General features: G+C 43.2%; 1 protein-coding gene across 4 annotated transcripts in view; it reads right to left on the bottom strand.

Moving 5' to 3' along the window:
* Positions 1–2,412: 2,412 nt before the first annotated feature.
* Positions 2,413–27,378, bottom strand: part of DGLUCY (D-glutamate cyclase) — a 96,085-nt gene continuing 71,119 nt past the window's right edge. For 3 of the 4 annotated variants that reach the window (XM_006271822.4, XM_019481669.2, XM_019481671.2), the window contains 6 exons: positions 25,455–25,715; positions 23,200–23,299; positions 19,209–19,357; positions 12,114–12,233; positions 8,523–8,674; positions 2,413–3,042 (listed from right to left, as the gene is read on the bottom strand). In XM_006271822.4, coding sequence (XP_006271884.1) covers positions 2,902–3,042; positions 8,523–8,674; positions 12,114–12,233; positions 19,209–19,357; positions 23,200–23,299; positions 25,455–25,715 — 923 coding nt within the window. In that variant the 3' untranslated portion in view covers positions 2,413–2,901. The remainder of the gene's footprint in view (positions 3,043–8,522; positions 8,675–12,113; positions 12,234–19,208; positions 19,358–23,199; positions 23,300–25,454; positions 25,716–27,378) is intronic. The other variant, XM_019481670.2, reaches the window with a different exon arrangement.

Genomic DNA, 27,378 nt, shown 5'->3' with positions numbered 1-27,378 from the left:
CTACAAACTGCTGCCAGGGAAATGCTGTCCCTCACCACTAGAATAAAACCAGGGACTCATCAGTGAGGAAGAGATGGGAATTTTGGGGTAATTTTTGGAGAAAAATAATATTGTGTGATATGTGATATTTCCCAGTCAAATCTGGCTGTCATATCCTATAATTAGAAGTAATAAAATCACAGAGACTTACTAACACAATCTTTCTTGGCAAAAGCTAGTTTTTGAAAATATACTGCATGTTGTAAGTGGTAATCAACAGCCTGTCTCAATGCAAGACAGAGACAGAGAGCATTGGTAGGTGTTAAATTTAATGGCACAGTGAGATCTAGTCCTGGATCCTAACAATTGGGTGTCTTGCTATGCCGCATATGCAGGGCAGGACACAATTTTGGGGGTCAGGAATAGATTTAATCACACCATTAATTTAACATCTGCTGGCACCCTCTCTCTGTCTGCTTCACATGAACATATTAAGCTTTCATTGATGCTGTGCTTCCTGCAGTGCCCTTTCAACTTGCTGGCACATGTGAAGCTTGGGATCTTGATCCTAGACTCCAAAGCATAGGTGGAAAAAGTTCAGATGGGCCGGCAACTGAGAAAGCTGGAGCGAGTGGGGAAGGGACCCATTCCTCATACCTGTGAAGCAGAGCACTGCAACCTGCCACAGGGCTGTGCTGCTCAGCTTTAACATGCCACACATGCAAATAGCGCACAATGCAAGACTACAGTCATTCACGTGAAATCATTTTCTTACTCTTTATGCTGTGGTCCAAAAGTAAATTGACATTGTCCTTTTTTATTAAATAATAAAAAACGCTTTCTAATCATTAAACTGTAAAGATGGTTTTGTTCCAAAATTTTTCATCACAAGGATGTTTAACATTTTAAATAACATAAACTTAATCCCAAATCATAGAATCGAGCCTTGCAATAAATACAAAGAGCCTTGAAAGCTCTGTGGTGGTTGTCAGTGGGCACTTTTTTTTTAGACTTCAAGGATTCCAACCTAGAGCATATTTTACACTCTGCCTTTAATAGAAATGTATTTCGCTCAACTTAGGAAATTAATGTTTGAAGTACAGCTGATTTTCCTCAGTTACCAAAAGTCATATGATCCTTTTAACAATGGTAACAAAAGCTGCCTGCTCAAAGGGGAAGTGAATGCAAGATGTCTTTCACTGCAGAAACTTCACAGTGCTGCTGCCCAGCCTGCTGGAACAAGAATAGGCTAATCAGAATTATTAGTCTTATGCCATTTTGGGGGAATTAGCTGATGCTATCTTTGAGGCATTTTAATATTAATGCTATGCTGGCAACAGCTTTTAGTGTATGCAAGGTACTGTACAGACTATTATTTTCATTCAATCACTGGGCCTGGTGTCTAACAGAAGCTCAGATCTGACATATCTTCTGGGGTTATAAAGCCAGCAAATTTTAAATGGCCAAAGCTGTGTACAGACATGCAAATAATCTGGGAGAATTCTCTCAGGTTTCTTCTCATGGTAGAAAACTTACCCAGAACCATGTGTACAGACATTCAAATGGTGAGTCCCTGAAGAGTGGACAGCTTGCAGTAATGACACTGTGCAGTGAGGTGTGTAAGGGCTGGGGAGCTGTGCACACATCTCAGTATGCTCTGCAGGCTCCCTTAATCTGCCTGGCAACAGATGGTAGTAGTGCATAGGGCAGCCCTAACTGGATAACCCAGACTACCCATGGTCTACCTGTGTTGTCAGGATGCAGACATTTGCTTGCCCAGAAAAAACTCTCCTGGAAGTGCTTTAACCCTGGTTGTACCCAGGTTATATTTCTTCTGAAGTGGCTTTTTTACTCTGAGATAAAAAGCCTGAACTTCTGTATACTCATGGTTTCTCCTGGGAGAGCAGCAACTCTCCCAGGATAAAATGAATGGCTGTAAGAGACCCAAGTCATTGGACTTCCTCCTCTGTTCTCAGCTGACTGTTCCATAATCTAATAGACCTCAGTGAAAAGTGAGCTTTCTTGATAGTTAAGTTACCTTTCCATCACTGGTTTTCACCTAGGCCTGAAGAGCACCTAAGAGGAAATAGCATTATATATTTGTTTTCTTCACAATAAGTGCTTTACATTTATGTCCTAGCCTTTCCTGGAAGTCATGCAATGCTATACTTATTACACTAGCTCTAGTTAAGCTTTCTCCTCCTCCCCATTAACTAGCTACAACCAAAGCAGCACACCGTTAGAGGGGCTGCAGGAAATGTGTAGGTGAGTTATACTTTGGGCTTTCACTGCTATAGACTACACTTTTTTCTGTTTTACACCCATCCTGTCACTGCAGTTGCTTTCTCCACCACCATGGTATTTTAAAATCCAATTTGCTACAAGTGTTACTTCCTGCTGCAGTTGTGAGGTTTAGTAAAACAGGAACAGCAATCATGATAACACTTCTATTTTTAATGCAAGGGGACTTTCAATTTGTACATAAAAAATGGATCACCCATTATGTTATATAATACCACAGTGTGTACTTGTGTTTCATTATAATTCAAATAGTAGTATAAAATTGACACCATGACAAGAAAGTTTTGTGATGAAGGCACTGTACTGGATTCACAATTAAGACCTTAGAAGATTTTTATTTAATTCTTATCTTTGCCACAAACTTCCTGTGTGAGCTTGGTCAAAACATTTTAGTTGCTCTTTGTTTCTATTCTTCATTTTCCAGATGGAGATGCAGTTTCACATTTCACAGTCACGCTGTATGGCTAATAATTAAAGAGTAAGAGGTGCTCAGGTACTAGTGAAGGGTTTCTAGGACCATCTATTTTGCATGTTCCCAACTTTAGCGGTACCTTATTAGTAGGTCGGGGGGGGGGGAGGGGTGATAATCTAATAGTAACTCTGGAAGTCTGTAAAGGAAAGTCAGTGTAGTACTCCCAGAAGCTTTTCAATCATATCTGAGTGTGTGCTATAGAAGGACAAACCATCCACTTCCATTTCAAGACTGGCAGTTATTCCACTGCGAACTCCATGATGTCTAAGTATTTGCAGCAAATTTTCTTCCTTAAAAAGAAAAATAAAATACAATGAGTACCCTAATCAAGCAAATGGTATCACGCTCTTTCAGTTAAACCTTGGGGAAACTGTGACCACATCCTCTTCAGCATTTATTTTAGCTAACAGTATTGAAAGCATCACCATTTCACAGTGACCAAAGAGTATAGTTAGCTGGAAATCTCAGCACTGAGGGACTGAGAAAAGACTATTTTCACAGATACCCTTTACTGAGTGCTGTTAATGATCCTAAACAAAAAAATCTATTTGTGTTCATTCAGAAATCTGAATTCTCTTTAGTGACACATGTTCATGCAAAGTGTCTTAAACACCATCTGGATCCCCCCAAAAGTAATGGTTTAAAGCAGCCTGGATCTGACTGTAGTTAATGGCCAGAGCTGGTGTACTCGTGCATGACTGCATGTCTCTATGTGCATGCATGCATGTGTATGCATGTTTGTGGTTCCGCTTTAGTTGGCATAAATTCATTTCTCATTCCTCAATAAATAAATGTATTTCTTAATATAGAGAGCAGCCAGAAATAGATACATTAGTAAAAGAAGGAACATAAGAAAAAAGAATAAATGAAGAGAAAGAAGGATAGAAAAATATTGGGACAACACGGTACCCTACCCATCATTTTTCCTCAGTTTCTCTCAGGGATTCCTATCTTGCCTGCAGGGTCTATTAATTTCTTAGAGACCTATGGAAGTTTACTATCACATGTTGTAGACTATAATAAAATGAGAGAAGGACAAGCAGGAAAGAAAAAGAAAATCCCTACTCTTTGTAGTTCTCCATGATTGCACATTTTAAATTACTGTAGCATAATTCTCTTTGTTTGGAATTGGATCCCAAATCAAAGTTTATTTGGTGTACTGTCTTGGCCAGCAGTTATGTAAATATATGAGAAAATACATTCCAAGTTGTGCTGTTGGAGTATACACAAGGAAAAAAACCTCTTGTCTCTGTAGGGTGCAGGCTAGTAGGAATATGATGTGAGGAAGCAGGGGAAGAATAGGTTCTCAAGAACCCTAACTCAACCTGCAAAATTAAAATGCCTACAGTCATATTTTAAAAGTGTGTGTAGGGGAGGGGGGGACCATATAGACACTACATAAAGAGCAGTGAAGCATTATCTTCTATGGATCACACTTCATAAATAACTCCACAGGCAACAGCCTTTTCTATTTTTCTTTTCAAAGGAAAATGATCTATTCCTTTACCAAGTGTATGAGAATTTTGCAAATACAGTAAAATGTCGTTTCAGCTGCTCTGTCTTTTGACATTTAAATTTAGGTGTTAGAACCTTTTTGTATTAGCACTGACTGTAGACAAAGACCTCATTTCAATACCCATGTTAATAAAAAAAAGTAGAGTAGGAAAAGCCTAGGCACTCTCTATTTTCTTCCCCTTTATGCAGTTCACTGGCCTTTTAAGTAATGTCACACAATCAATCTCTCTTACTAGGAAAGTTTTTCTGTTATTATTCTAATATTTTTCTTTCCATTTGTGTGAGATCTTGTGCTTGGGTAGAAATTACTAAAGAAACTTCCTAACCTTGACAGATAGGACTATACTTTGCTTTCATATGTGAAATAGCCCTATGTTTGCACTTCATGTAAAATTATACATAGCAAATTCCGTTATAGTCTTTACCCAAAAGTCTTATACAATTCTTTACAAAGCTAAACTGTCAATCATCTGTTTTATCAAATGTTACAGTATTTGTGCAGGAATATTTCAAAATCCTACCTCTAACAGTAATTTTACTACAACACACAGTGCGATTAAGGTAGTATACTGTAGTATTATATTTATGTTTAGCGTAATTTTGTATGAATGTTTAAAATAGCAATATTTCTGGAAGCACTGAAATACACCCCCCACAAGCCAATTAGTTGCCTTTCTTACTTTTCCTAGTCATTTGATATAGTTCATAGCAAAAGCAGCCTTAAATAAGCAGCTGCTTTTATGTTAAAGAACTAGTAAATGCAAAGGTATGTTGTGTCAAACTGAACAATCAAACTACTACATACCATAGTTACCTGAGTCCAAGATCCCTTTGAATTTAAGACACCCCTCTCCCCCCCACAGTAATTAGATTCTACACATGGACAGTTTGCAAATTAATAAAAAATGCCCTGGATAAAATTAATTATTGGAGGGTTGTTTTACATTTGCCCTCCCCCCACTGCTGTGATAGAAAGCAGTGGTGGGAGCAGGTAGAGGGGTGGCAAGCAGCAGAGTCATCAAGCAGCCTGACCCCCCTCCCCACCTGTCATGGGGGTGCCATGCCTGCCTGAATCTCTTGGCACCCACTCCTCTCCCCTGGGCCTGTGTCCCCTGGTGTCTGCCCCCCACTGCCATCTGCCCCCTCTGTGCCTTCCCCTTTCCTGGCAGGGCCTGCTCCCCCTTGCCACTTGCTTCCCTAACACTACTTACCCTGAGTCTCAGCTCCAGCCTCACTCCAGCCCAGGGCACAAAGCACCTGCTGGCTCTAGCCTGGCTACGCAGCAGCAGCTGGGATGATGGCAGCTCCAGCTCCAGGCCTGGAGTTGGGGCCCGAGCTGCCATCACTGCAACCACAGTTACCAGGCTGAGCAGGAGCCAGAACCAACATGTTGCTCCATGCTCCTGGTCAGAGGTGTTGCGGGGGAAGGTGGGAGGGAGGGGTACACAGCAGGGGCAGGTGTGAGGGGCAGGGCATTGCAGGGTAGAGGTGGGGAGGTGTGGGGCTGGCAGGGAGCAGAGGTAGTGGGGGGACAAAGGTTGGCGGCAGGGGAAGGGGGCATGGAGCTGGTGGGAAGCAGGTGGCAGGGCCAGAGGCAGTTGGGAGAAGGGCAGTGGCTATGGCTCTGATGTCCCCCATGAGAACCAGAGCCTGGAAACTTCTGCTCTCTGTCTGAAGAAAGCCTCATCCTCCTGGTCTGGTGGTCTATAGCTGGCACTCACCACAACTTTACCCTTGTTGCCCTCCCCTCTGACCCTAACCCAGGGACCTTCAACAGGCCTGTTTCCAGCTTCATATTGTCCCTCTGAACAATCATACAGTCATAAAGTGAAACTCCTTCTCCTCTTCTCCCCTGCCTGTTCTTCTTGAACAGTATATCCCATCCATCACAGTACTTCAGTCACTTATAGTGTATTATTTCTTTCTAATTAAGAATACAACATGGGATAAAAGCTTCCCAACGCTTCTTGTTGGAGGAAATTGATTGACTCAGAATCTGTTCTTTCTTCCATTGTAAAAACAGAAGGACATCCATACCTTTGGTCTGCTTTGCAGTGCAGGCAGAATGAGGTTGCAGCATTTTCAGTAGGAAATGACATCCATGTTTCCATGGCAGTCTTTTTCACTGTAGTGGATTATTATTCATTGATTTCATAGAAGAAGTGTCATATTGGGGAGAGTTTTGAATGCAGACAAAGGAAGCTATTTGGTATACAGAGGCTCATTCAAATATCTTATTTGCATTTAGGTTTGCTGTTCAGACCTTCTAAGCACAGAACAGCATCAACAGTGTTGGCTGGGGGGAAGGGAGTTAGAACGGTGCTTTTTTATCTTTTCTGGGCAACTGGCCAGAGTATAAGAATCTGCTACAGTTGCACAGAAACTGTCCATTGAAAGCATAACTTATCTGGAATTTCTTACTCAATTCTATTTTTTATTTTACACTAATGGAAAAATGTGTTGAACTTCAGGAAATCTGCTGCAGTGTTTACCGTTTCACGGTTTACAGTTGAAGCCACCATAGCCCCTTGTCATAATTTGTAATTTGCTTTTATCTGTACCTACCTTGCTCTTTCCATGAATTTTATCTGAATAGATTTTATTATTGAAGTTTCAAGGGTACTTCCCATTATCAGACCATTAGCTGTAGAACTTGGTAATATAAATGCAAGACAGAATTTTGCATGAAAGACTGAGTTTAATTACAATATTTCATTACCAGGGATTCTGATTAAATTAAACTAGGTTTTAAGTCATATAGCATTAAAGGAAAATGAAAAGCTACTGTATCTGAAAAAAATCAGTGAAAAATGAAAAACAATACGTCTCTTTCAATGTGGAGATGATAGATACCGCAAGTTGTGTCAAGTCATAAGACCACTACATACGAATAAAAAACTAAGGGGGCAGTTTCAGTAGTCTCCTCCTAATCTCCTCATGACTTGTAACAACAAGAAGCAAAAAGTGCATGTTCTGGGCTGAGAAACTCTTGCAATAGTCAGTGATTCAAACTCATGACATAAAGAAATAAACTCTGAGTATCTGGGCTTTGTTGTGTTTCTTTGGTGTGGAACAGAATATTTGTGTGTGTGTGTGTGTGTGTGTTTGCTAATAAAGCCATGATTGTCATCAGCCTATGTTATTTTTGAGGAATGTTGAGTAAAACCTATTATGATCTCCATAGAAGTACTACAGTGATAAACTTGATACATATGACAGGCAGATAAATAAATGGATGTACTTGCAGATCACGCAAATTGTATTGACTTTTTCCAAGCCACAACTGTGGCCATTCTTCTGAACATTTAAGTGCTCCAAACTATTGTGCTAGCACACCAGGGCAGATCCTGTTTCCTTGCTAAATCTACCTTTTTATGTCAAAGAAAAAATTAAAACTATAATTTGTCACATGCTGCAATGAGTTCAGATCCTTCTCTACCATTTTATATTTTTCTCATTTTGCAAATATCAATAATTACAGAATAATACCTAGTTCTGAACTATATTGGTAAAACTAATGAACTTTAATACTCTTTCCTTCTTTTAATTTTGAACAATCTAAAAGAGCAGGTATTACATCTTGTATGATCTTGAATTCCATGTGCTAAATTTCATTCAACAGCATGTTTTATGGCTGGCTTCTTTAAATGGAAAATATTGCAGATTTCCAATTAAAATTACACTACCAGGCACCAGTGTAATAATCTTGGTTTCTAGCAACATAAACATATTCAAGAGGGAAGTTAGATTACATCTGAAGATGGAAGGTACTGATAATGCAAGTTGAAAAAACAGCAAAACCCTACAGTTGTTTATATGCACCCTTCAAATTGTTTATACTAATTTAATCCAAATGCTCAGAGCAGCCCAACAGCTGGTGTGTCATAGAGATCAAGTCTACATGTTTTTAAATTATTGTAGTTTAGTAAAAGAAGTCTAATTAGCAACCACTCAGACTGAAATTTTGTTTATATAAAGACAGACATCTGCAACGTATAAAAATTCTTACACTGCCGCATTCTGGAAGGCACATCTATCTTTAAGAAATGAACAATTTTCTATGCTCACCTAATCTTTAGACTTTTTTGTAGAATATGCCAGCTGTAGTGTGATACTTATCCACCAGGATTGTATCTAAAAGTTCAAGTATGATACCAATGGTTTTTGACCCACTGGTCTGGGCTGGATTAGAACCAGTGATCAACAGCTGTTTAGTTCACTTTACTATAGCAATTTGCTGATGTTGTTAATATACCTTAGTAACAGATGGAAGAGCTGATGCCCAAGCCACCTTTTTGGACAATCTGGGGAATCCAATAGCTTTCCTCAGATAGCGATCATGTATCTCACAGGTGTTGAGGATATAGAGAGAGCAAGCAACAGCATAACCTCCCCAGTTAGAGACCCCTGCAAGAGAAAGTTGTTATGAAATTAAACCATAAAAATTAAATGTAAAATCTTAAAGAAAAAAAAGCGAATGAACATAATCTGCAAGTCCCAAAGCAATATCAGTTGAGTCTCAAAGACTAGGAACAGAGACCGCACTTGTCCCTGGATAAATTGTGCCTGTGTTTGTCCTTGAACAAAAATATCTTGCCTGCACATCATCCTTCTAATCAGGATTAGTAAGTGCTTTTCTGCCTTTGCTTCAACAATGCAATCACAGATAACTATACAAAAGTATAATTGCAGTATCTTAGGATAAACTGTTACTACCCACTATCTGGGAAATGTTTTTAGCATTTATCCCAGGAAAACAGACATGGGTGTCTATATGATTGTACTTTGTCCCAGAATAAATGTGACATGTTTACAGCCAAATGGTGGTGAGAAAGGTAGGGGGAGGTGTAGGAAAGGCCTAAAAACATTTCTTTGGAACTATTAGAGATTTTTAATACCTCACATATGACACTATGTATACTAGTTTGCTACATCCTGGGTGTGCCTACACATGCATTTACTTCAGCCTAGATTTATGCTACTGCACAGTGGGTGCATCTATACGTAGCCCTACAGTGCCATTGTTACTGCACTGTGCCAGCTGCACACAGATATTTTTAGCTGCTATGTGGCCGTGGCAGTGTGCTATAATGAGGGAGCACATTGCTATGGTGACAACAGCTAAATTATGCCTGCCAACGCTGTCACTATAGCATCATGTGTAGACGTGCCCAGTAAGGGTTTTTGGGTAGGTGTCTACACATGCAGCGATTAGGGAATAGATTTGGACCCAGTTCCCTGCAGCCATGCAATATACCCCTGCTATCACCAGGGGGAACTGCAGGCTCCCTCTGGGTCAGGGGTGGGCAAAATGCGGCCCGCGGGCCAGATGCAGCTCACCAGGCCATTCTATCTGGCCTGCAGGGCCCTCAAAAATTTAGAAAATTAATATTTATCTGCCTGTAGCTATCTGTCATGTGGCCCTCAATGGCTTGCCAAAACTCAGTAAGCGGACCTCCACCCAAAATAATTGCCTGCCCCTGCTCTGGGTGCTAGCCCAGGGGCTGACAGGGAGCACTGGGCCAGGAGACAACTGTCTCCTGGCCCCAGAGAGCTGCCTGCTGCTGGGGTGGGGACAATGTCCCACTGCTCTGGCAGCAGGGAGCTCCCGGCCTTGGCTTCCCAATCAGAGGCACGGGGCTTAGAAAGAGCTGCAGGTGAGGGGCAGTTCCCTGACCCCCTGGCCTGTTCCACCAGTGGCAGCTAGCAGCTAGCTCACTGCTAGCTGCCCCACCAGTGGATTGGGGCAGGGGGCTGGGACCTACTCCACCCTTGCAGCTCTTTCCAAGTCCCATGCCTCAGTCACCTGATTGCGGCATGGGGCTGGGACCTACCCCTGACCAAAACAGTTCCTGGCCAACCCCCATCTGCATGGGAAAGTCTGCATGTGGAGCCTGGAGCTGGCTGGGGATTGCCCAAAACAGAACAGGCTGTACTGCCCAACAAGACTGGGAACTTCCCAAAACAGGCTGCACTGCTTCCCTGTGAAGCCTGGGTCTGGCTGGTACCTGTCCTGGTCCGGGGCAGGTCCCAGCCAGCTCCAGGCTGGGCAGGGAACTGTCCTCATGCAGGAAACTCCCAGCCCCTGCTCCATGATTACAATTGCAACCATGGTGTGGGGGCTAGGGAGCTTGTTCCCAGCCCCGGCTCTGCGATCGTGGAGCAGGGGCCAGGAACAAGCTCTCAGTCCCCACCCTGTGATTGCAATCAGGGAGTGGGGGCTGGAAGTTCCCTGCTGCTGGGGCAGGGGGACATTGTCTCCACCCAGGCACACAGGGTGGGGCCTGGGAAGTGTGTTCCCTGGCCAGCTCTGTGAGCATGGAGCTGGGGGAGAAACAAGCTCCCCAGCCCCTGCCAGCAGCGAGCTCCCAGTGTCGGCTCTGCGATTGTGGGGCCACTGCTGGGAGATAAGGGTCTCCCAGCTCCCCACTCCCCAGTCATGATGGCAAAGCAGGGGCTAGAAGGTAAGGATCTCCCAGACCCCACTTCCCAATTGCAATCTTGGAGCAGGAGGCTTGGAGCTCCCTGCTGCTGAGGCAGAGGGACATAATCCCCACCTGGGCTCCTTTGGCAGTGCCTGCCCTGGCAGCTATCTCCTGCCCCCTAGTGAACGGCTGACTGAGAGCAGATTTTGCTCCTGGTCAGGCATCTACATGAGCATTATGGTGCCATTACTAATGCCAAGTAAATTTGCTACTTGCATTTGCAGGTAGCAAATTTACTCAGTATTAGGGAAGTTGGATGAGAAGTAAGCATGTGCATGTGCTTAGACACGAGTACTTTGCAGTAAACTATAGTAATGCAATGTTAAGCGTCTTGCGTAGATGCACCCTCTGAGAAGTTATCTGTTACATGACATAGTTTTATGCTTTGAAATGTACTATGTTGAAAAACTCAGCTGCAAGTGCTACAGATAAGTAAAGTCTAGCCTTTATGATTACTAGTGATGTAGAGTGAAACACAAAAAATAAATTATGAACCAATAGTAGAACACACGGTTTGATGCGTTTAATTGGCATAGTTTTCCCTGTTGCCTGCTTTGAACTGAAATAGACTATAAGAATAGCTGCGTATTGTATGATTAAATATACTACAGAGATTTGTTATTTTTAAAATATAGTACATCAGTTTATTTTTATTCTTACAGGAACAGTCTAAGGAAAAACGTTTCACATGGAATTCTAAAGCCCCAACAAAATTCTCCAAATTAAATTTAGATTACTTACATTGCACCATTTATAGCATACACTTCTTGACAGTCCTGTAACATCAGTTCTTTAGTGTACATAGAAAGAGTACTGGGGGTAACAGGGGTCATTTTAATACTCTGGGACTGAGTCAAGAATAGAGCTTGAGAATCTTGAGCAACATATTTTCTCTCATTTGGCTGATACAATAATTTTGCCACTCAAATTCACATTTATTCACATATATTTAGGATTCCTTTTGTATTGGTATGTGTTGTACGCTACATTTATGTATCTATTTTAAAGGTGAACACAAATATTAACTGATGGTTTAAACTTTTATTTCAGATTAAATTGATACAGGTTTATATAAACCCTACTTTAGTTTAGCATTGGGGTTTGGAACAAGGGCAAACACTCAAAAGGCAAATAGTTAAAAAAGAATTCCACTTTTTTGTGAGACATGAATCCTGTGTAGCTTTCACTCAACCCAGTTTTGCCATATTTTTAGCAAACTTAGGCTACATGACCAGATTTTGATACACAAATCAGAAACAAAGTGGGTTTTTGTCACTTAGAAAAAGCCAGTTAAGAATTAACTGCAACATACTTGCTTTATTTTCACTTCTTTTTCATTAAACATTTTTCTTTTTACTTACCAGCTACAATAGTGAAATCAGCTTCAACATCACAAGCTATAATGTCTCCATTTTTTATGTGCTTTTTTAAGGCTTCTTTTACTTTCCCCATTCCCAGTTCATTTCCTCCATCTCCAATGCCTTCATTAAAAGGAAAATAGATTGTATGAGTACCAAACTGTATCTAACAAATATAAACTCCTTTATAAGCTATCCATTGCCTTTCACAATAGCTTGTGTTACAGCTCTGTTCTCCTTTCAAGCTGAGTGCTTTCCTATTTTCAGAAGTGCCACAAAGCAGGAGATCATAAAACATAGGTGGAGGCGTAATGTTATTATGCACTTATCTGTAAGATATTACAGGTGTGTAGTAATTAAACATACAAGCTGTAGACAACAAAAGGATGACTTTTTCATATCCTCATGAACAGATACTCTGTCTAATAGAAAGTAGTGGAAAGGTTTAGATAAATGTATTATAATACAATATTGTATAGACAACATGTGAAACATGAAACATAACTGCAGTCATTTGGAAAATGCAATTTATAAAGAAAATGAAGCAAACTGTCTAGTGTCTAGCTGTTAGTTTAGAGAAAATAAAACAAATAGTAACAGTTTTTGTACAAATATACGAATAGTTTACACAATGATTTTGGAAACAGCGGGAGCTCTTGTAAAAGAACTTAAGAATTTGTTCTACCAGACATGTAACAGGGCAGCTCTGCACCCAAGGCAGTGTTGGCTATAGGGCTGTAGGTAGCTACAGCAGTTGCTGTTTGGACACCCTTCCTCCCTTCTAAGTGGGCACCCAGGGTTGCTGCCCTTGTCACCCCCACTTATTTATGCTACTGGGTCCCACTGTGCCATTATGTATAGAGACCTCTTACTTTTTCTGCTTATTTTCCAACCATTTTTCTCCATGGTTTGAGAGCTATACTTTCTCAAAAGTAGCCTCTGATTTTGGGTGTATGTATATATTTTAGGTGCTCAACTTGATTACTGATTGTCTTTCAGAAATGTAAAATACCTTCAGTCTCAGTAAAGCCAATAGTAACTGTATTACTGGGCATGTTAGGAGGAAAAAATGTTGGCTGTCCCAGGTGTTACATGTTAGGCATCCAAAAATAAGGCACTTTTGAAAATATGTTGGATAATCAGAGCTTTAAAGAACACAATGCCATATAAATGTTTACATATCAATCTGAGCAAGTTCACAAAATCTGCCTCTTAGTCTCAAATAATTATGCGGTCACACACACTACTTAATCAGGAATTGACGTATTTCAGTTATTTGTTAATTTAAACTGAAATTTTGGAGTTTGAAGATTTTAAAGAAAATTACTAATTCATATTTTGTAAAATAGAAAATGTTTATGTTTACAAAACAGTACTGTGCACCAAATTCTTCATCACTATCTATTGTTTTAATAACTGAAATGTGTCTGGTTGTTAATGCATGTTACATAATAAAAATAAAATTCCACTGATCATACTTTATTCTTTAATTGCATTCTTAACTGGAATTTGATAAATACAGAATTTTTCCAGAACTGTACTGTATCGGTTCCAAGTAAGCTTGTGAGTGCATGTAGATTTATTTGACAAGTAGAAAGTTATTTTTCAACAGGAATCGACTATTTAGTTCCTAACTTCTATATTTTCAGATCCAGACAGGACTGAGCCCTGAGAAGATGGTGAGTTAAGTCATTAAGTCTCATACAGATCCATACAAAATGAGCATAAATTTTGTGGTGACTGTCTGATGTTTGGCCCACGCTTTGTTTGCTTCTTGCCATTCAGTTTACTCTACCTTTTACCCAACAACTTCTGCCTCAATATTCTGTTCAACTCTATAGCAATACAGGAATGGAACATCGAATCTTATTTTATTCACTTATTAAATAACTTGCTTAAACCATTCCGTCATTTTGCTGATACTACATTTTAGGTGTGGATTCTTTGGAGAGCTACTCAAATGGTTTTGGGTCTGCCGTTATCTGATCTTGATGAAATGATGATTGTTGTACTATAAGCGCCTGATACATAGATCTCTTGCCTCCAGGGACAAAAAAAATTAAATCCCACAATTTTAGTTTTCTTTTAAATTAACTCTTGCCTTTTAATGATATTGCATAGTTTCTATAGTTACAGAAACTAATCCCAAGGATTTGCCTTCATTTTCCCTTGCTTTAGTGTGGGATATCTGCTTCAGGTATGGTTGTTTAGTGGTTGGATGTATTGTTTTGGATATATCCCACTGGTTAACCTATTCTTGGGCAGGGAAAGATTCCTCATCTTCCTCATAGAGATTTCTCCTTCATTGATGACTTACTTCCTTTCCCTACTTTTCTGCATGTCATACTCATACTTTAATGGCTCCTTTCTTATAAGCCCAGCCTTCAGGAAGTAGTGCTGGGGAAGCAGATATGTGGTTGTCCTCTAGATTTTCTAAATGAGCTTTCACTGTCTGTCTTAATCCTTGAAGCCATGATAGCTAAAATTGTCTAAAATGTCAACCCTTTGTGCCATAAAATACAAAGAAAGAACAAAAAGCTTGACTTTTTTATTCAGGCCTTTCAGTATTTCATTAACTGCTGCTAAAGGGATCATACAGAAGCGTCATCAGCACTAAATCAGGGGTGGCATGGGTAGCCTCTGTACAGTGCACAACGCTTTGGGGAAGGAACAGGCACCACAATAGCAAATAGGGCAAGGAGCAGAAAACAGAGCATTATGCCAGGCAGAAACCACAGTGTAGGAAGTAGAAGTCAGAGCAGCAGCTTGGTTATGGAACAGAGTGCAGGAAGTAGAAAGCTGAACAACAGATAAGGTACGGTAGAGGTGGCTTACAGTCGCATGATCTGGCCCCCAGTGCTGCCCCTGGATCTGGAATTGACCCCCGTGGTGTACACTGGACTGGCCCCATGCACAGGGCCCAGGACACATGTTGCACTTGGTGCCCACTCCAGCCAGGCTGCACTGCATGTGGCACCCCACCCTCACCTGGTTGGGAGGAGGGTGTCTGTAGGCCTGATTCAGCCTATAGGCTGGATGAATGGTGCATAGCCAGCCCCATGGACTAGCCCAGGGGTCGGCAACCTATGGCACATGTGCTGAAGGTGGCATGCAGCATGGTTTCTATTGGCGCACAGACTGCTTCCCACCCAAAGGGGCGGGAAGACCTGTGCCCAGACTGAGCAGCATGTGGCTGTTCAGGAACAACCTTGTGCTGCCACTGACCCGTGCTGCCGACCCCAGTCAGGTAAGAGCCCCTGGCCCCAACCCTAGCCTGGCACCACCACCGGCCCCAGCCCCAGCCCCGAGCCAGCGGCTGGTGGCACTCTGATGGCCCCAGCCCCGCATTGCTAGCCATGTGCCGCCGGCAGGCCCCAGCCATCACCACTGCAGGCCCCAGCCCAATGCCAGCACTGGACCGGGGCTATTGGCAGCATTGGGACAGAGCTGAGGCTGGGGCTGTGGACCTACATGGGCCCTGGCCCCATTCCGGCACTGCAGACAGCCCCAGCTACGTGTTGCCAGCAGGCCTGGCCCCAGCCAGCACCACCGCTACTGCCTGTCCCCGCCCAGTACCTCCACCACACCAGGGCCTTTGGCAGCACCAGGATGGGGACCAGACCCACGAACCTGCCATGTGCTGCCAGTGGGCCCAGCCTCAGCTGGCACCACCACGGGCCCCAGCCCAGTGCCAGCACTGGATCGGGCTGGGGCCATTGGCAGTATCGGGATGAGGCCGGGGCCTGGGCCCACAGACCTGCATGGGCCCTGGCCCTATCCTGGTGCTGCCAGCAGGCCCAGCCACATGCTGCCAGCGGGCCCGGCCCCAGCTGCCACTGCCACCACCCGCCCCAGCCCAGCCCAGCGCTGCTGCTGGGCCGGGGCCATCAGCAGCGTAGGGATGGAGCCAGGGTCGTGGACCTGCATGGGCCCCGGCCCCATCCCAGCGCTGCAGACGGCTCCAGCCCCATGCTGCCGGTGGGCCCTGGCCTCAGCCCCGTGCTGCCCATGGCCCCAGCCATGTGCTGCCGGGTGGCCCTGGTCTCAGCCCCGTGCTGCCCATGGCCACAGCCCCATCCCAGAGCCACCAATGTCCTCAACCTGCTATGTGCTCCTGCTCCTGCTATGTGTGTCCTGCTATGTATTCCTCCGCCCTCGTTTTGTTTTTCTGATATGCCAGCACTCTTGCACCTTTCAAGGTAGCTATTGTGGTTTTTTTGACACTCCAGCCAAAAAACGGTGCCTGGACTAGCCTTATACCACTCATCCAGTCTGTGAGGCCAGATGAGTTTGATACCCCTGGAGAAGGGAAAGGGGTCAAAATGGCACTTACAGAGGTTGCAGGGATAGTTTGTGGCATGCCTGCCAAAAGGTTGGCCCCCACTTTCTTAGAAGATCAGCATGTTCTTTTCTGAACATAATCTTTTAATGATCTATTTCAGTACCTCTGTGCTGCACCTACTGTGCCCCTACTTGTTCACATAATTCTCACTTTGACTAAATCTGCTCCTGAGGGTCCACATTTGCTTTATACCCTTTTATGACATTGGTATTCAGAGAAGCTGTGGATGTTGTTCATAATTTAGCTGTAGTCATACTCCCAGGCTAAGGGATTATTTTACATAGTGAATTGAAACCAATATACTTGAATCTTGTTTTTTAATGAAAATGTTGACCATAGTATATCAAGGTAAATACAGGCAGCAATGCTCCAACACACTCAGGTTGTCCATCTGTCAAAACAGTGTTCCTTGCAACTGAACATGCTGTTATGCTAAGAGTTCTTTTCTTATCCCTTTCTATTCTTTACAGCCATATTCAAGAGATCACACCTCTCATACGTGCTATAACATATTCCTAGCAACTCTCACACTCTATGTTTTATCAATACAGTTTCAATTTTCTCTTTAATATGGAAAAAATCAGGCTTTCAAATCTTTCCTCCTCCTCATTAGTTGAGATTGGTACTCCACTAAGAACTGTACAAATGTGCAAAAAAATGTTGTCCCCTCACTAAACAGCTATGATCAAATTTAATACCAGATACAAGAGGTTAGTGTGACAAACAAGAGGAGGGAAGAAGGGAAACAGAAAGAATAAGATAGAGTATTGCTCTAAAGATGCTCAGTTACTTTGTCAATATGCAATTTTTACCCAACTTTACAGGAGATCTTCTCAGATACTTCTCAGATTATCCACTGAAGTCAATGGCTGATCCAGAGTTCTGGAATATTTAACTACTAAGTGAACCCTGTTTAGAAAAAACACTACCCTAGATAATCCTTCTTTCTGGATTATTACTGCCATACTGCTAATTACATTAGAAAGGTTGTATATTAAGTCCTCCTCTTTTAAAATGCCTCTCCAGAGAAATTTCAAAATACAGCATAGGAGACAATGACTTGGGATCACTACTTCCTTAATTTATTTTTTTTATTCACAAAGTATTGTTTCTTGGTTCTTCTTTACTGAAGTTTTAAAGGATATTCTAATAACTCTGAAATTTTTAAAATTAAACAGTACTGGTAAATAGTGTCGGTTTGTTTGTCATGGAGCCTGAAGTTTGTGCAGTATAAACTTCCCCAAATCAGCAATGTACTTTAATTCTAAAGTAAAAGTCTCAAGGGATCAGGATACTTTATTGAATATTCTCCATGTGTTTGATGTCATACTGAGGAGGAACTAAGTCCCTCCACCAACTACCTTAAAACATAAAAACAGACACAAAGATGTAAACATGTGATTTTTAAGTCAAAGATCTAACCAGTTTGAATGCAGCATATTTTTTAGGTATTTTATTGAAGGGGTTTATGGAAGAAGTATAACTCTATTCATATCCATTTAATCCTTGGATTCTTTGCTGAAACAGTCAATAGGATACTAACTATAATGGTGGCTTCATTACTGGAAATGTATTTACATGGAATTGGACAGAGACTAGCTACAAATTTCACCACATTTATCAGGGCTTTAAAATAACATCAAACATACAAGAGTTTGGTTTCTCTGGTTTTTTCATTCTGCCTTCCCCAAAACAAGGTAGATTTCTTATATGGGGGCATGTGCTATGTGAGAAAATACTGTATTTGTAGTAAAGATCTTAGCATAGTTTATCTGCATGGGAATTTTCTAAGACGCTCTTCTTAGGGATAGAGGTGGCCTATGGTATAATTTTAGAAATACGGTTACAACATGTTGTTCAGGGTTACCCTGCTTATACTATTTACAGTAGGGGGAAGAAAGCCATACTAATAACAGTAATGCTTAAATATCTTTGTTCATGCTAACAGTTTTGATAAAAAGTTTCATGGGGAGCCCTACGTCTATTATGGTAGGTCCTAGTTAGGAGAAGACCCCACAGGGCAGTGTAGACATGCCTTATTTGTTCACATACCATACTCATCTTTCCCCAAAAAATTAGCAGTTGAAACTTGGGCTGTGTATTTTAAATGACAGAACTGATTCTGAACTGTTTGGTTAAAATGAAAAATCTTTCTTCCCTTTCATTCTGCCTTCCCAAAACAAGGTACATCTTATTTGGGGCACATGGTATGCAAATAAATACAGTATTTGCTACTAAAGAGAGCTTGCAATATAAAAGGACTACATAAGTGTAGCTAAGAGTCTTTTTAAATTTTGACATTATTTCAGCAATCATAAAAAGAAGACAAACATGTAATATTTGCTTTATATATTTTCATTCAGTGATTTAATGGTGTACACTAAGGACAGCAAAGAGTTGATGTACCTCAGGCTGTGTACATACATATACATCCTGGGCATAATTCTGTTTCCATTTGTGCACCTAAATGGTAGTTTTCTAACTATGTACCTGAGTAATTTTTGTGCTTACCCAGGCATTGTGGATGTGTAAGTGTGTGCATACAGACTAAGCATGCATAACAGGCTCTGCTTTGACTGAGCACCTGTATACATACCTGAGTATAAGTCTTGGAATACATGGGGTGGGGTGGGATGGGGATGTAGTGATAACATTATGATACACTTAATAGATCAGCCTCAAGACTGTAAGTTGCCAAATTTGATTGATTTTTGTTTTTCTTGTGTGTTAGATCCTAGTAGGAGCATCACACCTACCTGTTGTTGTGACTCCAGGTATTGTACGTGCTGCTATAAACAATTCATCTATGGGATCCACCAGATGTTTAATATTAATTTTCCTTGCATTGTAGTAATTGCCATCAGCAGCCATCCCAGCTCGCTCTATTGCTATGAGGTGATCAAATCTGGTCAGAAATAAAGTGATAATTTATTTTAGTTGGGGTCAACCCTTCTGGCAGGCATCCCACAAATTAGTCCTGTATCTTCCCCAAGTGCCATTATGACACCCTTCCCCTGCCTGCTCCACAGTTCTCCATTCTGCTCTCAGCCCTTTGCTCTCTGCCTGAACTGCTCCTCTGCTTCCCGCTTCCTTCTCTGTGTTCTCTGCCTGATCTGCCACTGTGCTCCCTGCTCCCTCCGTGATCTGACACATGCCACATAGGTGGCTGGTGCCACTTGTGACTACCCCTGATTTAGCTAATGGAGGTGAGTCTCAGATGTAAAGCTTATATCTTAGACTCTACTGTCAGGTACTTACCCCCATTCCTTCTGTCCACTTATGGTGATTTACATTCATTTTATACAACCACAGAATGCTAAAATGGACTTCTTAGTGTACATTTACCTCTGACTTACTCCCAACAAATAATTTAGCCCCAGTATGTGTCACTACAGAATTTAATCCTGTATAGTTTAGTTACAACGTTTCATTTTGTTTTCTTGATGCCAGCAGCAAGTGGAGTAACAATTGAAACTCTCCACAACTAATGGAGTTTTGGGTGAGTCACTTTGATGTGCCTTGCTTAGAAAATTAAGTAATACCTCCTACAGGAGTGTTGCTTATAGTTTCTTAGTGTCTGCAAAGCATTTTAAGATCTTCCTAAGGAGGTTCTTAAACGTTCAGTTCATTGTAAATATAATCCCACTTTAAAATACTGCAGTGCTTGTAAATTATTCAGGTGTTTCATGTCTTTCATTTCGTAATTTTGGCAAACTTGCTGCTTGTGAAAGTGAACATGTGAAAGGTCTATTTTAGGTCCTTGCTTAAGAATCTTCTCCTGTGTTCTGCTGCTGTATCTTGAACCTAATATGTAACACCTCTGCCAGACCTGCCAGGCCAGGTCTACCGAACAGAGATTAGACTGACTTCTAATTGTGCCAAGTTATTCATTGTTTTTACAGATATCTACCATAAGCCCACAAGACTTCATGCAACTGAAGTTCCTATATAAAAATATATATATTCAGTTCAAGTATATTTTTATATACTTGGGATTAAGGGATCGATTGAGGTAGAAACTAGCTGTAGCTAAATTGTGCTCCCTCCTGAGTCTAATGCGTGAGAAATGAAGATAATGATTTGTTGAAACTGCAGTATATATTAACCTGCAGAAAGAAATGGGACTAGAATGAACTAAAGAAATATATATTTAGATAAGTCTTCTTTAAAGAGAATTGGCTAAAAGAATGTGACTGTGACTCAAAAAGGTAAAAAAAGATGAAACAGTAAAGTCTATTAAAAGGAGCCTATTAAGTCTCCGGCAAGATCCTTAAATGCATATGTACATTCTTTTACTCATATAAAAGGATGACTTTTTTAATAAAATGTGATTTATTAAATATAGTAATTAAAAAAATCAAAATAATTAATTACAGGCTCTTCATTCTGTAAGGATTTGTTTGCAACCATTATATTGCATGTGATCATGACTTCTCCTATTGCTAGGACTTTACATAGCCCCAGTCCTCCCACTTTGGCTACGGACAGAAGTTACACATAAACAGATTAAAGTGAGCAGAAACTGGTTTAAACCTGTAACAGAATGTTAGTTCAATGCACATAAACCAGTTTCAAAATGGCCAAAACTGGTCTGAGATTAACCTGGTTGAATGTAATGTCAGACTTAACTGATAGAGCTCAAATCGGTTTATGCAACTTCTGTCCCAGACCCCTTCCTAGTTTAAGTTAAACCAGAGTCTCCCAGGATCCCAGAATACTTTCTGGGCTGGGCTGTGCTCTCTGCTCCAGCAGAGCAGGACTGGCCCTGCCCCTGCCCCTGCTCTCTGCTCCCTAGCCAGAGCAGGTCCCCTCCCTCTCCTGTCTCACCAGTGCAGACATGCATTTACCTGCTCACTGCTCCACCGGCAGGGGCATGGCCAATCATGGCAGTAGCTTGGAGTGAACTGGAGGGTGTTTAATTCCCTCCTCCCTGCCCCACTGGCACAGAACCTGGCCAGGGTCCACCGGGTGCTCCCTCACCATTGCTGCAGTGGCAGGGTTGGGGCACAGCCAAATGCCAGCAGGCATTGCCCCCTGAGGCAGAGTGGGCAGGGAGGAGGGTTATTCCCCCCTCTACCCTTATTGCCTCCAGGGGACGACAGCAGGGTCTGCCTTCCCCAACCACCATTGCTGCCACTCATTCCCTGTGTGTGGTGAGTAGCAAAATAAGCCCACTCCTGCGCCCTCCGCCAGATGCTGGAGGAAGGGGGTAATAACCCCGCTCCCTCCTCCTCGCCTAAGAGACCCTGCTGGCTGGCTTCTGGATGCCCCACCCAAACCTGCCACTGGAGGACAAAGGGGCAAGGCCTAAATGGGGCAGCAGCCCCTGTCCTGGTGTCCAGGGAGCATGAGTCTCTTCCCAGCATGGGGACCACAAGTGGGAGGTCGGACCTGCCACGGACTGCGCAGGGTTAGCAGTGGCACCAGGGCTTGGAGGGGGCCATAGCGCCCCAAGCCCCACTAGTGCTGCCACTGCTTGCCCCACACAGTCTGCAGCAAGCCCCCCCCCCCCACCGCACAGCCCCCCACCAAGAAGAGGCTCGCACTCCAGGACACTGTGTGACAGGGGCTGCAGCCCCCTGTCAAAGTTGCTCACCCCTCATTGCTTCAGTGGTAGGGGTGGGGCCAGAGGCTGGCCAGGATAGCCCCCTGGCGGAGGAGGCAGGAAGGGGCTTATCCTACCATTCACTCAGTGGTTGGGGAAAGCAGATGCCACTGTGGTGTGCTGGGGTCAGAGGGAGAAATAACCCTCCTCCCTGCCCCCCACCTAAGGGGGCCACGCTGACTGGCTTTTAGCCCTGCACTCTGGAGCTGTGAGAGTGGAGCAACCCTAAGGTGGGTTTCAGCCCCTGTCATGGTATGAGCCTTTTCATAGTAGAGGTCCACGCTGCAGGCAGGGGGCCCGTGCTGTGGGGCAAGCAAAACTGCCACAGATTGTGTGGGGCAAGAGGTGATGGTGCTAGGAGGGCTTGTGGGGCTATGGCTCCCTCCAAGCCCTGGTGCCACTGTTCACCCTGTGCAGTCCACGGCAGCTCTGATCCCCCACTCATGCCCCCACCCCCTCCTCGGGACGTGGCTCACACTCCCCGGACATCAGGAGAGGGGCTGCTACCCCATCAGGGTCCTGGCCCCTCACTACTCCAGCAAGAGGGTCAGGGGCCCAGCCAGAGGCCCCTTGGGTAGGAGGGTCATTTCCCTTTCCCTCCAGCATCTGGCGGAGGGGGCAGGAGTGGGCTTATCCTGCTGCTCACCCCATGCAGGGAGTGAGCAGCAGCGATGGTGCCAGTTGGGGCAGGCAGACCCTGGCTCTAGTCCCTCAGGGCTGTGGGGCTGGAGGGGACAATAACCCCCCATCCCTGTCCCCTCTGCCTCAGGGGCCATGCCAGGCATTTGGCTGTGCCCCGGCCCCACTGCTGTAGCAGCGAGTGGGGAGCACCAAGTGGACCCCGGCCCAGGTCCATGCCGTTGGGATAGGGAAGGGGGAATTAAACTCCCTCCCTGGCCCAGTCACTCCAAGCTACTGCCAGGGCTGACCATGCTCCCCCAGCACAGGTTCCCTGCAGCCAAGGGCTGCTCTAGCACCCCCCGGCACCTGGCCTGAGACACTTCAGGCATGTGGCTGCATTTTGTGAATGCCTATTCACTTGCAGATTGGTTCAATCTAGGTATGTTAGACTAACCTGCAAAGATTGAATCAATTCAGGCTCCAGCTTTCTGAATGTCTGTCCCTAGCCCTTGAGAACATACCTGGGTTTTTTAACATTTCCATCATCACACAAAAACATCAAAGCTGACTCCGAAGCATCTCCTTGATAACTCATCAGAGGGACTGGTGCCTTCAGTATCCCTAAGTCAAACAAAAATTCAGTACAGGTATCATAAATCTTTTTTACATGATCTGTTTGGATTTTTAAAGAACAGAACATAACTAGTGTGGGCTTCCTGACACAGAGAAGTTCATTCAAATTAAGACAGTATGTGAATTTAAAGAAAAATAGCTTTTGTTAATTCCCTTCCCATGTGGGCATTTTTGTTGTGGGGGGGAAAAAAAGGTTTTATTCCAAAGTAGCTTTATCTATTTCACATTGTTTAGATGGGGACATTACTGAACAATTACCTAAGGGTGTAAATTAATGTAACTCCAACTAAACACTTGCCCCAAATCTTTTGAAATCCACCTTGGGGCTTGTCTATGCAGGAAGTTATTTTAGAATTACCCTTTTGGATGTTCTCAGTGTGCAGTAAGTAAAAGGTAGATTTTTTTTAAAGTGGAGTAAGCTACCTCACATTAAATGGGTGAGTCTACATGTGATACTATGTTGCCATAGTGATGTGGTATGGCAACATAGTGTCCACAGGTGTCTACACATAACCAGCAGCTACTTCACTGTAACAAGGTCATTGTAGGACAACATGTAGATGTGCCCAATGTGTATTAAAACTGACTACAAATGGAGTTAGTGCAGAAAAGGCACTGCAATGTAAATTTACACTTTAGCTTACTTGGCAACTTCCCTTTGCAGGTAGGTTCTTATATACAGATAAAAAGGGCTTGGGGAACCAATTAAACTAATATGGAATTAGATATACTTATTCCAGCATAAGAGAATTCATGCAGGGCAGGGGTATCAAACTCAACTGGCCCTGAGGGCTGGAGGGGTGTTACTGGGGCAGTCCCAAGGACCAACCCCTGTGCAGTATCCATGGCACCGGTCCAGCCTACCTTTCACATGCAACATGCACGGGCCACCAGGGACAACACAGGGTACACACTGGCTGTGACATGTGGACTGGATCTGGCTCTGCAGACAGCACGGGGACAGTCCAGGGCCCAAGAGCCAGCATGCAGAGCTTATCTGGTGGGCTGCCACATACAGCACATGCCCCGTGCCAGCCCCCTTTGCTGCCTGCAGTACACAAACTGCATGCAGCATGCATGGGGCTGCGGCTGGCACATGGGGTCACTCCAGCAACCCATGGACCAGATCACACAGTTCTATAGGCCAAATCTGGCCCGCAGGCCTTGTTTGACACTCAGGGATTTAAACAGGAATAACAATTCCAGAATGGCTCCTTGCACAGGATCATAGACTAGTAGCCCTAAACTGGATTTAAAAAAATCTGGGGCAAGATAATCAATTCAAGTCAATGGATGTATGGCAATTTACCATATTTTCTCACAAACAACACATACCTTTTCACCAAAATCAGCCCCCCAAAATTGGGGTGCATGTATTAAGCATGAAAGCTGTTTTCTTCACTGGAAAAGACACATGGATGGAAACACTGCTTGCCATGCAGCTGCCAATATGCCTGCTGCTTGTGTCTAGTTTAGCCAGCTAAAGGGGCAGGGTCCTGTGTTAACCATCTCACAGCTGTAGCTATTGGCTGAGCACTGTTGCTTGTGCCAGAAGCAGCAAGGGAGCTGCTGTAAGTATCCTGATGTGTCTTGTGATGTAAAGAATACTTTGTTGACAGGAACTTAACTTAAAGGACTACTTACAGTTAAGAACTAATAGTTTTGCTAATATTAATGCAAGGTTCTGGGGCCGGCCTTGTGTGACAGAAAGTAAGTGTTCCTGGGAACATAGAGTGTCCCGGAAGCGTGGTACTCCAGGAGACCATCTAGGTGAGGTGGCAGGCAACAAACTTTCTGGTATGGTAAGAAGTTCCTACTACCTGTTGCCTCACCCAGATGGTCTCCTGGGATGCCAAATTTCCTGGACTTCTATGTTCACAGGAGCACATACTGTCACAGTCAGCCATGACTCCAGAAAAAAAATGTTGTTTCTACACTCTGACTTCCAAAAGCAAGGTTGTATTAGGGGGTTGTGTTGGGTGCATTGTAAGTGAGAAAATATGGTGAACTGATTGATTCTCTGGCCCTTTTAGTCTATACACTACAATACTTCTCATGGCCTTGATCTATTTTAAAAAGTGTTCTGAAACAGAGCTTGAACCACATCAGCAAATTAAAACTGAGAAAAAACTGCATGCTGTACCTTGCTGAACAGCTTCTTCAATAATCTGTTTAAATAAATTCATGGCTCTCAGGTCTGTTACTATAATAACATATTTCCCCAAGGCCTGCAACATGGCTGCAATAGCAATGGCTCCAGGAGGTCCATCATTCTCTTCAGGTGGTTCATGGTTGAAGTGTGTAGGAAATCCTGTGGTTATGAGCACTGATTGGGCATGTGAAATGGACAGACAAGCCTTTAGCAGCTGGTCCTGACAGAACAAATGTTTCACACCTCGATGTCCTATAAATAATAAAAGCACATTTTTTTGAAGGACAAGGCTAGATTTTTAACATGTTGCTCTCTCCAGGAGATTTTGTCAGAGCCAATCCCTGTCCCTTACTGCCAGGTATCAAGATGATCCAAAATGTGAAGCAGCCAAAAACCCTGCCCCCAGCTCCCTCACTTACTATTTACATGGCAAAAGAGACAGAGAAATGAATGGGGGCTCTCAGCAAAACTCATCACCTCCTGCAAGGTTAGTATAGGAAAAGAATCAGCAATGGATTGAAAATATATTTTAGCATGTATTAAAGGACCACTGAGGAATTTCAGAAGCAGATGCAATTTCAAACTTAAAATCTCTGTTAAATTCAGTTGCACAATTCAGATTTGATTAAATTAAATCTGTTCAGAAAGATTCAGAGGTCTTTTATCTTGTTATCTATAATGTGGGCACAAAGAAGATGATTGATTTACTGGAGGCTATATAGACAGATGGTACCAGAGCTGGGAATCCAGACCCCTGAGACACATTATAACAGAGCTGCAGCATTATCTACAAGAGGAAAAGAGTCTTCAGGACCATGACAGAAGTAGGAGAGAAGGTGGGGGTGGCACTGGGTCAGGGAAAGTGAATACACCTCTATTGGAGCAGACATCCACACAATGGATATTTATCTGCCAGAGAGAGGAGAGGGGTATAAAGTAGCCCAGAAAAAGAAAGAATGTCCAAAAATGCAAGGGAAAATGTCAGGAGCACATGATGAGGTATAGTAATCATAGGCATTGCCCTGATGCATCCTGAACATCCTGAGGAAGGAAACACACACACCTCTTACAGGAGATTTGGAGAACTTTCTGGCTAGTCTCAATAAGGGGTGAATCACTGGCCCTTGATTTCTTCCAGCTGTTCTCAGAGGAACGTACAGAATCACGAGAAAAAAGTGACCATGAAAGTAAGACACACATTGGTACACATATTGTTACAATCCCATGGAGACCCAGAAGAGATGTTGTGATTAAGCACAGGGGCTCTCAGCTTGGCATAACCGATGGTGACACTATGAATGAATGGATGGCTCCAAACCCATCTCCATTGGCTCTGCCCATCCCAAATATTGCCTATGTGGCAGAACAAGACCTTGAGGTGAAACATTCTAGTGCTTGAAAGGATGGATGACAGGAAAGAAATCCAGGTCACAGGGACAGATCTAGGTTCTGATTCCTTGCACAAACTAAAATGGCCCCACAGTATGCCAACCTTTTTATGAGCTACCTGGAAGAAGACTTCCTCAAGAACTGCACCATCAAACCCTTACTATACCTAAGATACATCGATGACATCTTCATCATTTGGACTGAGGACCTGCAATCTCTGACTGAGTTCCACCAGAAATTCAACAGTCACCACCCCTCCATCTGACTTTCTTTAGAATACTCCAGCACCAACATCCCCTTTTTAGACACAATGATCAGTATCCAGAAGGGTAAAATACAGACCGCAGTATACAAGAAACCCACAGACCAACACACATATCTGCACAGAACCAGCAATCACCTGAAACACACCAAAAAAGCTGTGATATACAGCCAAGCCCTCAGATACCACCGCATCTGTACTGAAGAGAACACCCGGGATTGCCACCTCACCAATCTTAAAAAGGCTTTCACCCAGCAAGGACAC

Source organism: Alligator mississippiensis, chromosome 2, assembly GCF_030867095.1.
Source record: "Alligator mississippiensis isolate rAllMis1 chromosome 2, rAllMis1, whole genome shotgun sequence".
Lineage (NCBI taxonomy): Eukaryota > Metazoa > Chordata > Crocodylia > Alligatoridae > Alligator > Alligator mississippiensis.
The sequence above is the reverse complement of the archived record's forward strand: the minus strand, read 5'-3'. Positions and strand labels throughout refer to the sequence as shown.